General features: G+C 43.3%; 1 protein-coding gene across 8 annotated transcripts; it reads right to left on the bottom strand.

Moving 5' to 3' along the window:
• Positions 1-444: 444 nt before the first annotated feature.
• On the bottom strand, positions 445-15,013 carry Zfp2 (ZFP2 zinc finger protein). Of its 8 annotated transcripts, XM_029555620.1 has the most exons (6): positions 14,925-15,013; positions 11,519-11,663; positions 10,409-10,483; positions 6,975-7,107; positions 6,615-6,710; positions 445-2,693 (listed from the first exon to the last, which is right to left on the bottom strand). In XM_029555620.1, the coding sequence occupies exons 4-6, from the start codon at positions 7,048-7,050 to the stop codon at positions 1,231-1,233; spliced, it is 1,635 nt and encodes a 544-aa protein (XP_029411480.1). In that variant the 5' UTR covers positions 7,051-7,107; positions 10,409-10,483; positions 11,519-11,663; positions 14,925-15,013; the 3' UTR covers positions 445-1,230. The 8 variants fall into 8 exon arrangements, with proteins under 8 accessions (XP_029411480.1, XP_029411481.1, XP_029411482.1 ...); XM_029555621.1 differs by lacking the exon at positions 10,409-10,483 and having other exon boundaries at positions 6,975-7,101; XM_029555622.1 differs by lacking the exon at positions 10,409-10,483 and having other exon boundaries at positions 6,615-6,707.
• Positions 15,014-19,188: the final 4,175 nt, after the last annotated feature.

Here is a 19,188-nt window from a genome sequence, read left to right on the forward strand (position 1 = left end):
GATTAAGGAGGTATACCACCATGCTAGGCTACATGTATTTTTAATTATAGCATCCAATCCACCCAAATAAGGAATTCAAATCACTCTACACCCCTTCTTGTTCCAATATCAGTATTTAACTAGTTACCAATTTTTGTGGATTATGCCTCATTGCAGTTTTGATTTTCCTTTCTTCTCTCATCACACTGCCACTTTCTTAATCTTTGAAGAAAAAAAGGTAACATAATGATTTTGGTTTTCTAATCATATCTAGCTCATATTTAGCACTCAGTTGATATATGTTTGATAAACCAAATTCTACAATTACAATCTATAAACTATTCCTGTGTTTGTCCTGAATATATTTTGAGTTGCAAAGGTTTTATTAATAGGCCAAATATCCATGTCTAATAGTGTTCAATACTGCTCTTTTTAAATCTCCATAATGAAAGTGAAATAAGACACAAAGATATGTATTTATTAAGTACTTAAAGATTACATTTAAGTTACATTGTCATCTAAATATAAATAGTTTATTTAACAACAGTTTAATGACTATGAACTGAGAATCCAAAACAGCATGCTGTAGCATTAAAGTCTGTGCAATTCATCTGATGCCTGATAGCAACCAGCCTATATATTAGGAGAGAAAGTAATTCAGGGAATGGGAGGACTTGCAGGATAATAGGAATTAGTAGAGGTAGAGAATTTTGACTCAAAACATCCAAGAAAACCAGATGCGTAACAGAAGCACCTAGGCAGTATTTGTAACAGAGAAAAGACCAAAACTTCCTTGCATCATGTTTTTAGGCATTCTAGTTCATAGGGATTCTAGTGGCCTTCCAAATCCGAAATCGCTCACTTATTAGATAAGGGCACTGTGACTTGATCAAGTCTGTGGGAGGTCGGAACTACATTCCAGATTTTTGGGCTATCCAGTTAAACACTGTCATTCTCCCTCCAGTGTGAAGTCTGTGAATCCCAAATCAGAAACTCCAGTATGAATCAATAGGATTTTTCAGAATAAATCTTCATCATGTATATATGAGCTTCTGAAGCCTGATACAAAGTTTTAACTTCAGAGTCAAGCATTCTCCACTTTCAGTGGTCTCTCTGCTATGGTTTTGTTATTTGATGTTATATTGCACTTCAACTAAAGGCTTCCCATATTATACTTGTTAAGTATCAAATTAATATAACTTATCTGATTATCAAAGAATTAACTAAGATGATGGGACCAATAAAAACTTCTCAGGTGTGAGTCCTCTGATGTCTTGTAAGGTTTGTACTACGACTGAAAGCTTTTCCACATTCATTACACTGATAGGGTTTCTCTCCTGTATGTGTTCTCTGATGCACTATAAGGGACGAATTCTTAATGAAAGCTTTTCCACACTGATCACATTCATAGGGCTTTTCACCAGTATGAATTCTTTGATGTTCAATAAGGTAGGCACTCTGGCTAAAGGCCTTCCCACATTCATTGCATTCATAAGGTTTCTCTCCAGTGTGAATAACCTGATGTACAGTAAGGGATGATCGTCCAGTGAAATGCTTTCCACATACCATACACTCATAAGGTTTCTCTCCAGTGTGAATTCTCCGATGCTGAGTAAGAGAAGAATTCTTACTAAAAGCTTTTCCACACTGGTTACATTCAAAAGGTTTCACTCCAGAGTGAAGTCTCTGATGTTCTATAAGGTATGTGCTTTGACTAAAGGATTTGCCACATTTGTTACATTTGTAGGGTTTTTCGCCAGTGTGATTTCGCTGATGTAGGGTAAGAGTTGAGCTCTTACTGAAGGCTTTTCCACATTCACTGCACTCATAGGGTTTTTCTCCAGTATGACTTCTCTGATGAACAATAAGATGCATGCTTTGACTAAATGCCTTTCCACACTCATTACATTCATAGGGTTTTTCTCCTGTATGAGTTCTCTGATGCACTGTAAGATTCATGCTTTGTGTAAAAGCTTTCCCACATTCATCACATTTGTAGGGCTTCTCCCCAGTATGAATCCTTTCATGTTGAATAAGAGATGAATTCTTACGGAAAGCTTTTCCACACTCTCTGCACTGATAAGGTTTCTCTCCAGTATGAGTTCTTTGATGAACAGTAAGGTTCATACTCTGACTGAAGGCTTTTCCACACTCATTACATTTGTAGGGTTTTTCTCCAGTGTGAATTCTTTGATGAACAGTGAGGGAGGAGCGCTCAATAAAGTGCTTGCCACATACACTGCATTTATAGGGTTTCTCCCCAGTATGAATCCTCTGGTGCTTAAGAAGGGATGAACTCTGACTGAAGGTTTTCCCACACTCATCACATGCATAGATTTTCTTTCCTACAAACATTCTTTGAGTTTTCATTAACTCAGAATTTTGTTTGGAATCTTTTCCATGTGAGTTCCAATTATGGTGCCTTTTTGCCATAGAAATGTTTTGTAGTGTATCAAGCATGGAACTTTCAATGGAACATTTTTCAGCTTTATTACCTCCACATACTCTCTCATCATTGAGTGATTCTTTTCGGGCAACTACCACTTGGCCTAGATGTCTTCTCTGCTGGCCCTCTAACCAACAAGCAGGTTTCCAGGCATCCTCTAAAGTTGAATGCCACAAATCTTCCCTTTCCATTATGATCCCATTGGGCAAATCTTCAGTAATGTTGGGCTTTGGAGTTGACTCTTTGGTTTCAAGTCTTGTCTTCCAGCCTGCAAAAAGCAAAAAGTTCAAATGTATGCTGGTTTCTATGTCAGGTGACAAGAAACTACATAAAGGAGAATATGAAAATGAAGCTAAATACTGCTAGATGCATTTAAGAGATTTAAAAGATATCACTGTATTATTATTATTATTGTTATTATTATTATTATTATTATTATGAGAAATTAGAGGAGAAAGAACAGCACCAGTCCATACAAAATGGGAGAATTGGAAATAGGATGGCAAATCCACTGGAGCAAAGAGAGGGGTCAGCTCATCCAGGAGGATGGGCAGATAATGAACATGGAACTAAGGAAAGTATACAGAAGGCACAGAATAGGGAAAAGTGGGCGAGAATGGCATGTCATATCATGATGGCTACAGTTAATTATCAACTTGACAGACTTTATTGTCATCTGGAAGGGAATCTCAAAGAAGGATTATCTACATTGGTTGGTCTGTGAGCATGCCTGTTGGGAGAGTATCTTGATTACATTACTTGATGCGAGAAGACTCATCTTAATTGTAGGTGGGGCCATTCGCCTGGCAGGGGATCTTGTATGAGCTGGAGAAAGCAAGCTGAGCGCAGGCATGTGTACATTCATTACTCTCTCCTTCTTGACTATGGATGCAATATGACCACCTGTCTCAAGCTCCAGCCACTGTGGCTGCTCTGGCATGAAGGGCTGTACCCAGGAACTGTAGCTAAAATAAACTCTTTCTTCCATAAGTTGCTTTTGTTGGAGTATTTTATTGCAGCACCCAGAAAGCCTGTACTGATTGGGTAGTCCTACCAGCAGTTCCTTTCCTCTGATCAGGCTGCTTAGAACTCTGCACCAAATCTTCATGAAGCATCACAGTGTGATGTCATACAAATGAGTCAGCCTGTGGATTTGAACACCATTTTATTTATTTACTTGTCTTTTCCAGTCTGAGCTTCCATAGATATATACAAGGCAAAATAATCTGATAAGGAATAAGATAATGTATGTAAATTACCCTTGGGAAACATACTCATCTACAACACAAAGCACAAAATGCACTTGAAGTTTACAACTCTTAAGGGAGGATGATGCACCACCATAAAGGCTTTTCTCCTTTACCTTTAAGCAATAGTGTTCTCCTCACAAATGTAAGAGGCCTAAACAGCCCAACCCTTTCCTAAATTTTCTTCCTGTGAAGTTGAGAACTAGTGGTGGGCAGAATAAGGTGAGACAGAATCTGCTACTGCTAGAGGTAAATGAACAGAAGAAAAGACCTCAGAGCCACTCAGAGTTCATAAAATCCCATTCTTACCCCAGACAAGATGACCTGAGGCAGTGAGGACAGGACAGAAACAGCAATGTGAGAATCAGCTTTCAGACTGCTGATCAAAGTCAACAAATCAAGAGATCAACCCTGAAAACAATAAACCAAAGACTTTGAAGCAAGAAGTATACATTAACAGGACTTCCTCCTTCCAATCTGACCTACTTCCAGAAAAAGAAAGAAAAATGGGGAAGTCTAGCAGGAACTACCTCCCCAAACCCACACACCAAGTAACCCTGGAAAGAAAGTCTATGTAGTGGGATATGAAACTACCAGTGAGCAACACAGAAGCTGGGGAATGTCTCTAGCCACAGATCACTACGGCCACATCCAATTATGCAATTCAAGTTCTTTGGGAATATTCAAATTGCTACCCAGAACCCAACATGAAGTGCAAAGGAAAATCCATTAGCACAGATAGACAGTGACAAAGTCCAGAAAGAACAGCATCCATTGAAAGATACAAGGGATAGACAAAAAAATAGTAAGTTTGGAAACTAGGCACAGGTTGAGGAAATAAAATTTTAAAACAGTAAGAGTGGAGACTAGCACGATGTCTTGGCAGGTAAAAATGTTTGGGGCTGTAAGCCTAATGGTCCAAGTTTGATCCCTGAAACCCAAGGCAGAATGAGAGCACTGTCTCCCAAAAGTTGTCCTCTGACCTCTACATAAACATCATCATAATCATGGCCCTGCAGTCTCACACAAATATAACAAATAGATACACATTTAAGAAAAAAGAATGAAAATAGAAAAGGAGAGCAAATAAAATGTTCTAGTCACCAAGGACATTATAAATCTCTCTCTCTCTCTCTCTCTCTCTCTCTCTCTCTCTCTCTCTCTCACACACACACACACACACACACACACACACACCACTGGAAGAATATATCTGATGCACATGGTCCACAAAGGACTAGAACTGAGACTGGTAAAGATAATGTCTATGACAAACAAAGACCACTAGAAAACAGGCAGACACTTGAATAAGTCTTTCAGAAAAGGAAACATGAATGGTTCATGAACATAAGCAGAGATGCCCAATCTTAATAATAACAACAGAAGGTTGGCCAGAATTGCAATGAGAGCCTATGGACACACCCATCTGTTTAACAAAATGTCAAAACTCAACCTAAAACGGGCAGCCTCGCTGGAAGCCTGAAACCTAAGTCTTTAGCCTTTAGACGGCAAATTACTAGTACTGACTTTTCTATCTGACCTCACATTCTCACTATTATAAACCTGAAATGTATATGAGAAATGACTGAACTTGATCAACCGTCTCACCAGGAACACTAAGAGACCAACTGAGCCCTGGAGTCAGATTTCCCTGCTTTGCCTTAACTCGCTTATCTATGGCTCCCACTAAGGTATTCACTGAATGTGTTTGCTTATTACTGCCATTTTTCTATGTCAATAAAAGTTGTAATAGCTCCTTTTTGTTCAGAACTCAGACCTCAGGTCACTCATATCCGACTCAGAATAAACAGTTTTCTTATCTTCTTCAAAGCTGGGTCAAACTGCATTGACACTTTTAGTATGTTCTTTCAATGACTTTGTTTTATATGTGGCCCTATACCATCCAGAGGCCAAACAAATATTTGCTAGCTCTGTGTGTGTATGTGTTCATGTGTACACTTATGTGCATATAGAGGGCAAAAGTTGATGTCAGACGCCTTCCTCTATCACTCTCCATGTTATTTTTTGAGACAAGGTCCCACACTGAACCTGGAGCTCACCGATTCAAGTAAACTGGTAGATCAGCTATGCCAATGCTCCTCCTGTCTCTGACTTTGCAGTACTAGGGCTGTAGGCATGTGTTGCCATGCCTGGCTTTTTTGTGGGTTCTGGAGATTGAACTAAGATCCTCATGCTTGTGCAACAAGCAATTTACCAACTGACTCATCTCTCCAAACCCTTGCTAGCTCTTTAGCTTAGAAAAGTGTATATTTTAAAAGGTGATGGGGCTGGGAGTACAGAAAAGTCAAGGTGTAAAATGCACTTTTTGCAGAGAAAAGTCAGCATTAACATCTCATAGTGACCTTTCAGTTATGACAGGATTAACCAAGGCAACTAAGATTCAGAACACTGAACCAGGACTCAGAGCACTGAACATTCAGAGCTGCATGGGAGGAAACAGGAAGTAGACAGAGGGGAAATTTTGGAATGATAAATGAAATACCTAAAATACAAGGTTGCTAGAAATAAAAACATTTAAAATATGCAGACGGACTATATAAAATACCAGTGGGAAGTGGAGAAATGTTAAGTTACCTTTAAGAAAGCTTCCAAATGTTTAAATAAACAAGAGAAAGGAGGCATGCAGGTTACAAGTAGGAAGAAATATCCACAGAGACAAAGACAGAAGAAGCAGTGATCGCTTACTCAGTAGGTTCTAGGCAGCATGCAAACGCTTCAAGGGCAGCAGGTCACTCAACCCTCATGATCTACCACCTCCTCTAAGATGAAGTCAGATGCCAGAGAGAGAATAAGCCCCATCAGCACTGCGTTCAAAGAATGTACACCAACTGGAGCTGGTCTCTCCATGATGCTATGGTCCCTTTAACACCTGCTCCCCAGCAAGATACCCACATTACAAATCTTTGTATCCTGACACTTACCCAGAGAGATGCACCCTGGGAGCTCTTTTTTCCTGAGGCTCAGTTCGTCTTCTTCCAGCTGAGATATCACATTTGGTTTGGAAAGCTGATGCCCTGCTTGGGAGGAAAGAAACTGAGTGTAGGTTCTGAACTGAGGCTAAACTCAATCCCAAGACAGTTCTGATCTCTTCCCTTTCCATTTTTTCCATTCACTACAGAAAAAGCCTTTCACCTTGAGAGAGAGGACACCAGGCAAACATCCTGAAATAACGCCCCCTGAGAGCTGGGGTTTCAAGTCGAATCCATGAATTTCAGGTAGCCCAGGACTGAAGGAGAAAGGTGGCAAGAGGCGAGTCTTGAGTTCCAAGGGGCAGTCCTCACCCAGGGAGACCAGGTTCCTGTAGTCCTCCAGTATCACCTTCTCATACAGGGGCTTCTGAGCAGAATCTAGCTGCATCCACTCCTCCCAAGTGAAGTCCACAGGCACGTCCTTGAACGTCACTGACTCCTGAAACTACAAATTCCTCCTTAACAAGGGATGATGCCAATAAAACCTTCTGAAAAATAAACAACAAACAGCACTAGGAAAAGGGGCGTGACCCCGGGTTGGCATGAGGCTGTGTGCCATGCTGACACTGGCAGAGCACCAGACATTCCAAGACAGAAAACAGTAAGACAGAAATTGTTTGGGAATTGCCAGCTTCTTTTCCTGTTGCTGTGGTAAGATCCTCTGACAAGAGCAACTTAAGGGAAACGTGTTTTCTGGCTCAGAGTTCAAGGTGCTGTCCATCATGGAGGGGAAGTCAAGGCAGCAGGAGCTTGAAGCTCCACATCACATGTGCATCAGGAAGCAGAGGGGGCTGAGTGCTGCTGCTGCTCAACTGCTTCCTCTACTTGCACAGCACAGGGTCCCACTCAGGGAATGCTGCCACCACTGTGGAGGGGCTTCTCACTGCACCCTGATGATGTCCACCCTGGGCATGCCCAGAGGTCTGTCTCCCAGCTGATTCCAGATTCTGTCAAGCTGACAGTTAACACTAACTGTCACAGGAATCAAGGACAGGAAAAGGAGGTTCTCCAGGAGGGCTATGGTTTGGCTCTGGAGTTGGTTTGGCCTCAGAAGCTCACATGTTAGAAGCTGGGTCCCTACAGTGGCAAGGTTTATAAGGATGTGGGAAGGGCTGGGGAGATGGCTCAGTGGGTTAGAGTGTTTTCAATGCAAGCAAGAGGACCTGAGTGCATATCTCCAGTGCTCATGTAAAAGCCAGTGCATGCCTACAATCCCAGCACGAGGGGTAGAGACAGGGAGATCCTGGGAGTTCACTGGCTGGCCAACCTAGCTTAAATGACAAGCTTCAGGTTCAGTGAGAAACCTTGTCTAAAAGAAATGAGGCTAAGAGCAACAGAGGAAGATGTAAGATGTCCTCCTCTGATCTGAGCAAGTGCAGGAATGTGTGTGCATACCTGCATACCACACATACACACCACAAACACACATACACACACACACACACACACACACACACACACACACAGAGGTGATGGGACTTGTTAGGACCGCGGCCTAGTGGGAGGTTGTCACTGGCCCTTCCCCTCTTTTCTTTCCCTCTCGCAGCCCTCCAGACTCTGAGGCATCATCTGCCACACAGTCTTCACCAGAGCCAAGCAGAAGCCAGTGCCATGCCCCACAACCTCCAGAACCATGAGCTAAACAAACTCTTTTCTTTATAAAGTTCCCATCCTGGGACTTGTTAGGACCGCGGCCTAGTGGGAGGTTGTCACTGGCCCTTCCCCTCTTTTCTTTCCCTCTCGCAGCCCTCCAGACTCTGAGGCATCATCTGCCACACAGTCTTCACCAGAGCCAAGCAGAAGCCAGTGCCATGCCCCACAACCTCCAGAACCATGAGCTAAACAAACTCTTTTCTTTATAAAGTTCCCATCCTCTGGGGTGTTTGTTTTTACTCTAACAGACAACTGACAAATACAGGAAAATAAGAGAAAGGTACCAATCTCTGCTCTCAATCCCCACCGTTCTGTTCATCTCCTCCTCATCCTCAAGGTGAAGGAGGGATTCTCTGCCTTAAATAGTAAAGATGACTGAATAGCTGACACCTGACCCTGGACACCTGCGCTGGATAGCAATTTATAAATTGCATACAGTCACAGCCCAGGGAGGAGGATATGGTGGGGCATGTAGGGTCACACGAAGGGGCACTCTGGAACACAGTGAACCAGCAGGGGCTGTGAGAGGCAGGCACTGTAGAGACAGGAGGTCCTTGGTTTCCATGTAAAAATGTAAGTGGACACTGTGGCTGCCTCCACAAGCTCGTAACAAGAGAGACTTCAGAACAGCCTGGGAAGAGTGTGTCTGGTCCAGCTGACAGCAAGCTATCTGGGTAGAGCACCTTTCCTGCTGGATAGGGGCATAAATGATGAGAAAGGGGGACCCAAAGCTGGGTCTCAACATCTAGTGCACTGACTGGTGAAGCTCAAACATGTCAAGGAAGTGTAAGACCTTACATACAAATTAAGGAAAATGAGTATAAATAGGATAAATATAGTGATTAGTTTGTGACCAATAAACAAACTCAGCATTTCAAATTTATAAATCCAAAGTAGTCTGTGTCTAGCCCATTGAATATGAACTAAAACAAAAGTGTCCATCTAATGAGGGAAGTCACAAGCAAATGGGTGCTTATTACAAAAAATTCACAGTTGTGCAGAATTTTCCATTAACAGGAGATTCACACGCCTCACCATACATACTCCATCGATCAACCTGTGAGGCTTACAGCAGCAGTGTCGTTCTGTGGATGAGGAATCCTAAGATCAAAGGTTAAATGAACCGCAACCATACAGCTGGGTCTCCAACTCCCTGTGCTGTGGAAAGAGAAGGTAGCCAAGAACGAGCCCAGCAGTGGCTGGCAGGAAGAGTCAGGGAAGGAGGGAGAGATGCCCAACTGAGCACAGGAAAGGAGGGTTCCAGAAGGAGGCTGCGGTCAGCAGGGTCAGAAGCAGAGCATGGCAAACAGCTGATGACTGGAGTTACTACAGTCTGTGCGGGGATGTGGCTTGGTGGTGGTGCAATCTGGCAGCACGCACACAGCCTCAGTTCAACCCCCAGTGCCATAAAAAATTAAATAATAATTTGCTAATTTCAGCAACTTGTGGAAGCAGAGTGAATTGATAGCGAATGGGAGAATACTAAACAGAATCAGTTACTTAATTTGTGTGTGTGTGAAAGAAGAGGAGAGGTAAGTATATGGAAAAGGAAGAATAACCAATGAAAACAAAGCAAGAAAGGTTTTCACCCTTCAGGGGAAGGGAGCTCTCCAACACGCAAACAGGCCAAGGGGGCAAAGCAGGGAAGAGACGCCTGGATGGAGACAGCAGAAACCAGGTCCCAAGAGATCTGCAGATTTTATATCCAAGATGAGGAATTCTGGGGAAAACGTCCCCACTTGGAGGACATTATCTTTCTTTCTGCCTCATTATTTTCTCCTAGCTCTTGTTTAATCAATATAGCTAAGTGCCAGTAACATGTTACAAATCATTGACAAACATTTGCAGAGGAATGAAGGCGGTCACTAGTGGGAAATAAATATATGGCATGATGTTTACCAGATGAAAGAAGGAATAAAGGAAAATGACAATGCAAGTGTAAAGGAGATGAGAGTGAACAGCAAAATACGACAATGACTAAGTCACCAGAAAATGACAACGCTGTTACAAGCATAAATGATGGCCTCTATTAAAAAGAAAAACTCTAAAACTGATTTACAATCAAGCACTTAGCTTGGCATGATGGAACATACCTGAAATCCCAGCACTCAGAAGACTGAGGCGGGAGGATCATGAGTTCAGAGCAGGCTGGACTGCATAAGGAGACCCTGTTGCAAAAAATAAAATAAAATCCAGCTATATGTCACCTAGTATACACAGACCTAAACAAAAAGAAGTTAAGGACAGGCCGAGCGGGGGGAGGGGCACACCTGCAACACCAGCCTGGGGGGCAGAGGCTCTCTACTCCAGCCAGCACGGCACTTTCCGTCACTGCTGTGTTCACTCTGCCAACACTCTAAACCACCAAGCTCTTGGCGGGAACAATGCCAAGGGTGACTACCACTTACATAATACTTTCAGCACTCCAGGAACAGGACTAGGTACTTTTCATATACCTCTATCTGAACTTTCAAAACCTTTGAAGCAGGTAATGTTAAACTCGAGGAGCCATGCAACTCAACCATGCCAAGTGTATGACGCTTCAAATTAATGCTGTGATTTCCATCACCATCCTGGAGAGTGATGCCTCGGTGACGCTTCAGTCAAATCATTTGCCTAAGACAATGCAGTTAATAAATGGCAAGGCACAGAATTTCAACTTGGAGGCAGCGTGGTGGCATGTCTTTAATCCTAGCACTCGGGAGGCAGAGGCAGGTGGATCTCTGTGAGTTTGAGGGCAGCCTGGTCTACATAGCGAGTTCCAGGCCAGCCAGGGCCCCACAATGAGACACTATCTCAAAATACAAAACAAAATTAAACTTGGAACTCCATCACAGCAAATCCTCTCCAGTTATCCCTCCCCAACTCCATCTTCTCTTCTAGGTCCTACAAAAATGATGGTGTGGGAACCAAGTCCACGTGCAGCCACTGCAACTGAGGCCTGTACAGTCCTAGGGTTCCCATCATCCACAAGCCCCATCAGCCCTGATACATCTCTCCTATGATTTGTGTTCCTTTTCTGTCCTTTGAGTACCATCAAGAACTCAGCAGACAGGATGTCAACTGGCAGCTGAGCATCACTGTGATCAGGTGAGGGTCATTGAGAGGACAACACCCTGCCATTCAATGCCCTGTCCTCTGCAGGGAGCTCCACACACCGTATGGAAGGAGAAGAGAGGTCTGACAGAGAAAGACACACTCACTTGAGCTCCCAGGGGCAGAGGCCCAGCTGCCACCGCCTTCTTTCCTCCTGTGGGTCCTTCCTAGAGAATGTGCAGACTCTAGAGGTGGAGCTGAGGGAAGGAAAGGGAGCCATGAGAGACTCCTGCCGCAACAAAACCAAAATACCTACAAATAAATGAAATGAGGATTGTGAGGCGTCTACATAAACACAACTATACATTTTATTTCTAAATTTGTTTTATTTCAGCTGATTTAGACGCAGAAGCAAAGATGAACACAGGACACATTGCAAACCTAGACAGGATGGCTCAGTGTTCTAAGCTGTTACTTCTGTGAAATAAATGTATAAACTTAACACACTCCTAATCAGGTCACATCCCTCAATAACAATATTTTAACATTAATTATGGAAAGATTATCAAAGTTAACTGTGCTGTATAATATCTGGGAATTTTCTGGAGAACACCAGAGAAGACAAACAGAACGTGCCCCCGTTCATATGTGGACACTATGCTAGTTTATCTAGTATGAGTAGAGAAAACTGCAGTGGCTGCCAGGCACTGTGGAGGGAGTCAGGAACAGAGAGGCTCATTTTCAGGGGAAAAATAAAGTTATGCAACAGGAATATGCTTTAATATTCTACAGCACAGAAGGCTAACTAGCATCAACTTATGATACTGCATACTTCAAAATAGCTTCAATTTTATCACTTGTGTGTGTGTGTGTGTGTGTGTGTGTGTGTGTGTGTGTGTGTATGTACCGTGTGTGGTATATGAGCATTCATGTGGACGTATGTGTAAAATGTCAGAGAAAGACATCAGGGGTCCTTCTCTATCACACTTTCTTTATTCCTTCAAGACAGGGTCTCTGAACCTGCAGTGAGCTTGGTGGCTGGTACCCTGGTGATTCTCCTGTTTCCACTCCCCATAGCCCTGGGGTTATAGGTGCATGTGCAGGCAGTGCACCCCGCACCCAGGGTGTTAAATGGTGCTGGGATCCAAGTGGTCCTCATGCTTGCACAGCAAACATTCTTACCTACTAGACCATTTTTCCAGCTTTTTCATTTTGGGGGACAGATATCACATAGCCCAAGCTGGCCTCAAATTTGCAGTGTATTGGAAGATGACCTTGAACTCCTGATCCTCCTACCTTTCCTCTACATTCTGGGATTACAGGTGTGTATCAGCACTCAGCTCAAGAAAGGACCTTAACGGTTTCCAATATAAGAAAGGACAAATGTGAGGTTATGGTTTATACTAATTAGCTTAATTTGATCATTATACACTGTGTACATTATCAAACTATCACACTGCAAGCCACATAAGAAGTCACAAAAGAGAGCTTGCCCACAAGAAGTTTTTAAAGCAACAACCAGAACACAGTATTACCAAAACAAGAAGAACCACTTGTTTATCAACAATCCTGTCAACACCTACTATAATCATTCCAATGGTGGTTACAGACAAACTCACTGCCCTTGTGGATGTTACAGGCCAACGGGGAAAAGGGCCAATGGAACAAAGTAAAATCCTACCAGTATAAATAACTCAGAAAAATGCATATATAGGAATTTAGGGGCTGAGTTATTACAGGCCAGGAGTGTTTGCCTAGCATGTGTGAAACCCTAGGTTTGATCCCTTTCACAGCGAAAAAGGAAGATAAAAGCATTTCAGGATTTGCAAAAATTGGCATCTCATTAATAAAGGATTATTCAGTAACTTATAAAAAGGGCTTGCCATTTGGAAAAGAATAAAAATGTACATGTGGGAAGAGCTTTAAGAAACTATAGGTGAACACTTCTGTGATGTCACAGAAGGCCATCTTAATTAGGATAAACACAGTGGGGGTGGTGCTGGGAAGATGGTTCAGTGGTTAAAGTACTTGCTGCACAAGCATGAGCCCTGAAGTCATGAGTTTGGTGGGTTTGGTGGAAGAGCAATGGAGAATGATTCCTGACAGCAACCTCAGGCCTCCACAAGCATGGGGACACACGTGCGCGCGCGCACACACACACACACACACACACATTCACCACACACATGAAAATGGAAAAAGAAGCAGAGGGAAGGTTTATTTGTGACCATATGACTATGTAGCTTTTCTGTATATTCAAACTGCATAAAATAGTCCTGACTGTTCATAATGCAGTGAAAACAACCCTATCTTTGTACCTCTTTGAGGTTAAAGAGACAACATTACAAATTGGTGTGGGTCCATCAATCACTCTCACTCTGAAACTGGTTGTATAAACTGCTACTTTCTTCGAGACAGCACAATTATGGAAGGTATCAAAAGCCTTCCTGTATGTACTCTTGATCTAGAAATTTCACTTCAAGATTTGTAAAATGAGACAATACAAAGAATGTCATACACATATGACTTATGTCAGGTATAGTAACAGAAAAAAAAACAACCAAAGGCCCAGAGAGAGAATCAGATAGATCACAGTTAGACTTTCCCTTACATTCATTAAAATGATGATGTCAACTACCTTTAAGTAGAAATTTAAATTTCATTCCCCATCTTCACTGGGTGGTGGTAATATGGTTTTAAGAAAAATGAGCCTTATAGTCACACACTTTAAACATCTTACAAGGTCCATCTCATGACTCAGTTTTAAAAGTGGAGAAAAGATACTTGTATTCCAATTTTAAAAATCAAAATTTCTTGGTATAACACACCTTTAATCCCAGCACTCAGGAGACAGAAGCAGGTGGATCTCTGTGAGTTCGAGGTCAGTCTTGTCTACATGAGACCCTGCCTGTCTCAAAATAAATACACAAAATAAAAACCTTCGTATTTACACATACAAAAACAACATGCCAGTTTTGACAGATTTCAAATGATTCTGCTCGTATTTTTCAGTTGACCAACAGTGAACTCTGGAGAAAAAGAAATGACTGAGGAAAATTTTCCTTTACTTTAGAAATCCGGATGGGAAAGGCCCTTGAAGCCAGGACCCAAGCCAGCATCCCTCCATCCCTGGGATCCACAGAGGGCGGGTCCCGAGAGGCGGACCACACAGAAGGCCGCGCGGGGCGGTGGTCCAGCGTCCTCCCAGGGGGCGGGTCCCTGGCAGGGGCCGAGACAAGGATGCGGGGTTCGGGCAGAGGGGTTGCTGAGCTTTCGGCCTTCGGTCCCCGAGCCGGGGCCGCCGCGCGAGCCCTCACGCCCGCCGCTCCCGGAAGGCAACCAGCCGGGCGCTCCCTGGGACCCGGATACCAAGCGAGCCAGAGTGGGTCAGGGTGTAGCCCGCGGCCTGATCCGGGCGTGAGGGGCGCACCTGCGGCTCCGCGCCACAGGACGCTCCGAACCTTCGGGCCGGCTCCGCCCTTGGGCCGCAGAGGCCGCGCAGCAGCACCGGACTCCCCTCTGAAAGCCTCCGACACCCGCGGACCGACAATCTGCACGGAGCACTCCACTCACCCTGGTAGCCAAAGGAGTCTGAACAGCCCACTGGCGGACGCCGCCGCGCTCCGCGCGTTGGACTACATTTCCCACAAGGCCACGCCCCCCCCCGCGTGGCCTCCATTGCGCAGGCGCGGCTGGAGTGTGGCTGGCTACTGGCGGCTCCCATGGTGCACCTGCGGTGAGTGGGGTAGCTGAGCCAGAAGGTGACTTGCGCGACCACCTTAAACCTGCTGCCCTTAAAAATATAACCCTTTTAGAACCTTTCACCGATACAAGTCGGGCAGCCTTTTCCTTCTCTGAAGTAAGGCCAGCCCAAACGCCACTCTATGGCAGTAATGTACCGGAAACTTCATGGTACTCCAGGAGCCAGAGCTAGTGAACCCCAGGCTCTAGGGTAGTGTCAGACACTGTTCCAGGTACCTCAAAATGGTCACTGTGTAGAATTCCTGTCGGTGAAACACGTGTCCTGTGTTTAGGTCATTTTGGCTGTATCTGCCACTTTGGAACTTGGGAAAGCATATGGCAACTTAAAATAGAAAAATGTAAAACCTTAAAGGTTGTAGTATTTCTTTTCTGAGAAAAAAATCAAAAACCAAAAATTGATAAGCTTCCCATTGTCTTTTGGATAGTATCATTCTTGTATACAATGCACTGTGGTGACATTCACCCCCAACTGCCCTCCCTCATCCCCCTCCTCTCGTTGACCCCTTTCTTCCCAAGGAATTCTTCTATCCTGTCCCCCCCCCCTTTTTTTTTTTTCCGAATTCATGTCTTTCTGCTGTGACAGACTGACCTGAACCAAATGTTGGACGGGTTCCTACAGTCCTCTTTTTGACCACTCAGAATCCAGCTAAGTCTCCCAAGCCTGATACATGATCAAATTCCAATATCTTAGACTACAGAGAACATTCGAGTTTTTTGAAGGCCTAACTTCAGCCTTTATGTGAAGTATTAATTTCCTTTTATCAGGAGCCCACTATAATAGTAAGACAGTCTCCCTCCTGTTCTGCAGATGCTAGACTCTTCCTCTGGGCCCTTGCTCTGGCAGTACTCTTGACTTTGCCCTCCTCTTCCAGTCCAGGTGTTACCATTCCATCCATTGTACAGATTAAGATAAGGAACATTTCTCTCTTCTAAGTTCTTAGAAGATAATCCTGGTCACTTCAGTCAGGTTTCTACTTACTGAAGAAGAGGCCTGACTTATATATGCAAACACATTATGATACAGCCTGGCCAGTAAGAATTTATTTCATTGATGCACCATTAAATTTAGAACAATTGCTGGATGTGGTGGTACATGCCTGTGATCCCAGCACTTGGGAGGCTGAAGCAGGATAGTTACATAGGTGTTCAGGCAGCCTGGGCTATATAACAAGACCCCCTGGGGTGTGTGTTAGAACAGTGTAATTCTCAAAACAATGAAGAGAAAAACTCATTTTAGTCAATGCAGAAAATGGATGAACAAACAACTACTTTCATGATTAAAAAAAAATCTTGTAGCACAAGAGCTGTTCAGTTTCAAAACAGGCATCCACAAACTACAGCTAATAAGTTAAATGGAAAAATACAATTTCTATTCATTATACTGGACCATGTTATATAGAGCTATGATGTAAGGGGGAAAAAAGACATAGGTTACATGGTTGTGTATGCAGAAGAATCTACAGATAGGCTATTAGAAATAAATTTGTGTGCACACACAAAGTAAATAAGTAAATTGGCCAGGTTACATATACAATGCAAATATAAAACTCAATTATATTTCTATTTACTAGTAATGGAAAATGAAGTTTTCTTGTGTGTCCAAGTGTGATATGCATGTTTGAGAGCTCGTGTATGAATGTGCCTGTGTGGGCCTGAAGTTGATGTTGGGTGCCTTCCTTAATCACTCTCCATCTTCTCTATTAAGGTGGGGGTCTCTCACAGCTAGTTTGACTAGTTTAGCTAGCTGGCTTGCTCCAGGGATCCTGTCTTCCCTTCCTGAGCACTGGGATTACAGGTGGTTATGTATATTTCGGATCTGAACTCTCGTCTTTATGCCTGTGTGGCAAATGCTTCACCATCTTCCTATCCCTTGCAAATAGTTTTAAAATACTGTTTACCATAGTGTAGTGAGCACATTTCTCATGCCTTCCTGCCAGTCCATAACCTTTCCCCCATTTAAAACCTAGCCTACTCGTTCTGCTTATAATTAGCTAAAATATTCTGGCTTCTGTTCGTTCTACCTCACTAATTGCTCTTGCCAAGTTCTCCAGTGAGCTGTCGCATAGTGATCGTCTTTTCTTCCCTAATTGCTTTCGGCCCTTGACATTAGTGATCACCTGAGATTTTCTCTTTGGGGCTAAGTGGTGTCATTCTTTTAGCATTTCCAGCATAGGGCTATTCCTATCTTAAATTCCTCCCCTCCCCCATCAACATCTTTTATTTGTTGCCCTACATTTTATCTAGGATCCCCCCGTTTTATTATTCTAACCTGTACATCTGCCTGACAATTTCCTGTATCATGATTTTCATCACCAAGTATATCTTAATTATTTGTAAGTCTAGTTTTCCAGTTCACATTTCTTTTTAAGGTGTGTGCTACCAATTTAACATACATAATAAAATCAGACTTGTTCACTTCTATATTGTCTGTTGTGCTGCATCACAGCATCATCCAGGTAACTACCTGGGAGTTCACATATGCTTCTAATGACTGACTGTAAAAATTATTCTATTTAGAGGCTGGAGAGATGGCTCAGCGGTTAAGAGCACTGACTTTTCTTACAGAGGACCCAGGTTCGATCCCAGGATCCACATGGTGGCTACGAACCGTCCTTAACTCCAGTTCTAGGGGAATCCGAAGCCCTCTTCTGACCTCCGTGGCATTGTGTGACACAGGTGCACTCACATACATTCAGGCAGTACACTCATACACATAAAAATATTAAAAAATTATTCTATTCTTCATTAATAGTCACATATTTAGACCACTGTCCCTATTTTTGCTCATTTTCACAGCCTATACTTCTAAACTTGTTGGTTCAGCTCTATTCAGCATCCTGAATTCACCTGTCTTGCTGCTAGAATAGTTTCCCTTACTAAAATTAGTGCCTTAAGTTTCAGAACAAAATCCAAACTCTTTAGTATGGCAAATAACCTTTTGTTACCTAGCCTCTGCCTTCCTCTCAAGCTTCACGTATCTTTCTCATTACTATTAGACACAGTAGTGTTTCTTGAAATAGTCTCATTCTGTAGCCCAGAGTGGTCTGGACTCACTATGTAGCCCAGATTGACCTTAAACTTGAGATCCTCCTGCCTGAGCCATCATACACTGCTTCACTGTTTCTTACAGAATTTCTACAGGTGTACTATGCTGGCACTCACCTGTACCTTTCCATACATGATTTCTCCTATTTATGGTATTTGTCTCGCTTTCTGAAGAATTCTAGTTATTCCTCCCAAACCAGGCCAGTCATTGTTCCTGGGACACATAACCATCTCTGGTCTCTCCAGGACTTTCTCTTGTCTACATCCTGCACAAATCAGTTTGCTCTCCAACATAACTGAGGCCTAGCAGGAAGTTAGGTCAGTGGGGGAGTGACTTTGAAGAGATATTGGGACCCTGCTTCTCCCTCATTGCTTGCTGGCTGTCATGAGGTGGGCAGCTTTGCTTTACCATGTTCTTCACCCCATGCTCCCTGCTGTGATGCTCTGTCTTGCTGTGAGAATGACTGTTAATTAGCCCCACCCAAACCATACACTCTTGGGTCTGATGACTGGGGTGTTTCTGTGGCAACATCAATTTGGTACTCTACCCAAAAAGAAAATGAGTATGGATGTGCTTGAGACTATATCAAAGTACCTAAAGGTGGCACCCCATCTCTATGAACACAGTGGAGGTCGGGAAGAGCAAGTGACCCTGGATCAGTGTGAACTAGGGATGAAAAGCCCGGATGGTCTGTGAAGATTGGGTGGAGCTGAACTTGAACTTGTATTTCCCAGTGAAGCTGGAGAAACCATTTTGAATAAATTAAGGATGTGGCCTGACTGGGGGGGACAGTGGGAGTTCTATCAGCACAGGGTGAAAACACAATTCCATCTGCACAGGTTGAGGTGACAAAAGCCAAGAGGGAGTTCTAGGAGACAGTTCTAATAACTAGGGAAACTAGTGTTCTCTTAAGTTTGGGTCCACTCTTTGTTCGTGTGATTATGATGCTGCTGTAATAATAAACACTGCACTCTGCCACAGGCCATCAAACAGCAAACCAAGAGTGAAAATGTCTGAAACCATGAGAGT

This window comes from Nannospalax galili, unplaced genomic scaffold, assembly GCF_000622305.1.
Source record: "Nannospalax galili isolate Female #2095 unplaced genomic scaffold, S.galili_v1.0 scaffold1206, whole genome shotgun sequence".
NCBI classification, from domain to species: Eukaryota; Metazoa; Chordata; class Mammalia; order Rodentia; family Spalacidae; genus Nannospalax; species Nannospalax galili.

What these genes read in the sequence shown, in the direction of transcription:
- Zfp2 (XM_029555621.1), bottom strand. Translation starts at nt 7,050, where the DNA reads ATGCAGCTAGATTCTGCTCAGAAGCCCCTGTATGAGAAGGTGATACTG. An exon ending in CAGGAACCTGGTCTCCCTGG is followed by an intron (nt 6,711 to 6,974) that starts GTGAGGACTGCC and finishes TTTCCTCCCAAG; the next exon opens with CAGGGCATCAGCTTTCCAAA. An exon ending in CCCAGGGTGCATCTCTCTGG is followed by an intron (nt 2,694 to 6,614) that starts GTAAGTGTCAGG and finishes TGCTTTTTGCAG; the next exon opens with GCTGGAAGACAAGACTTGAA.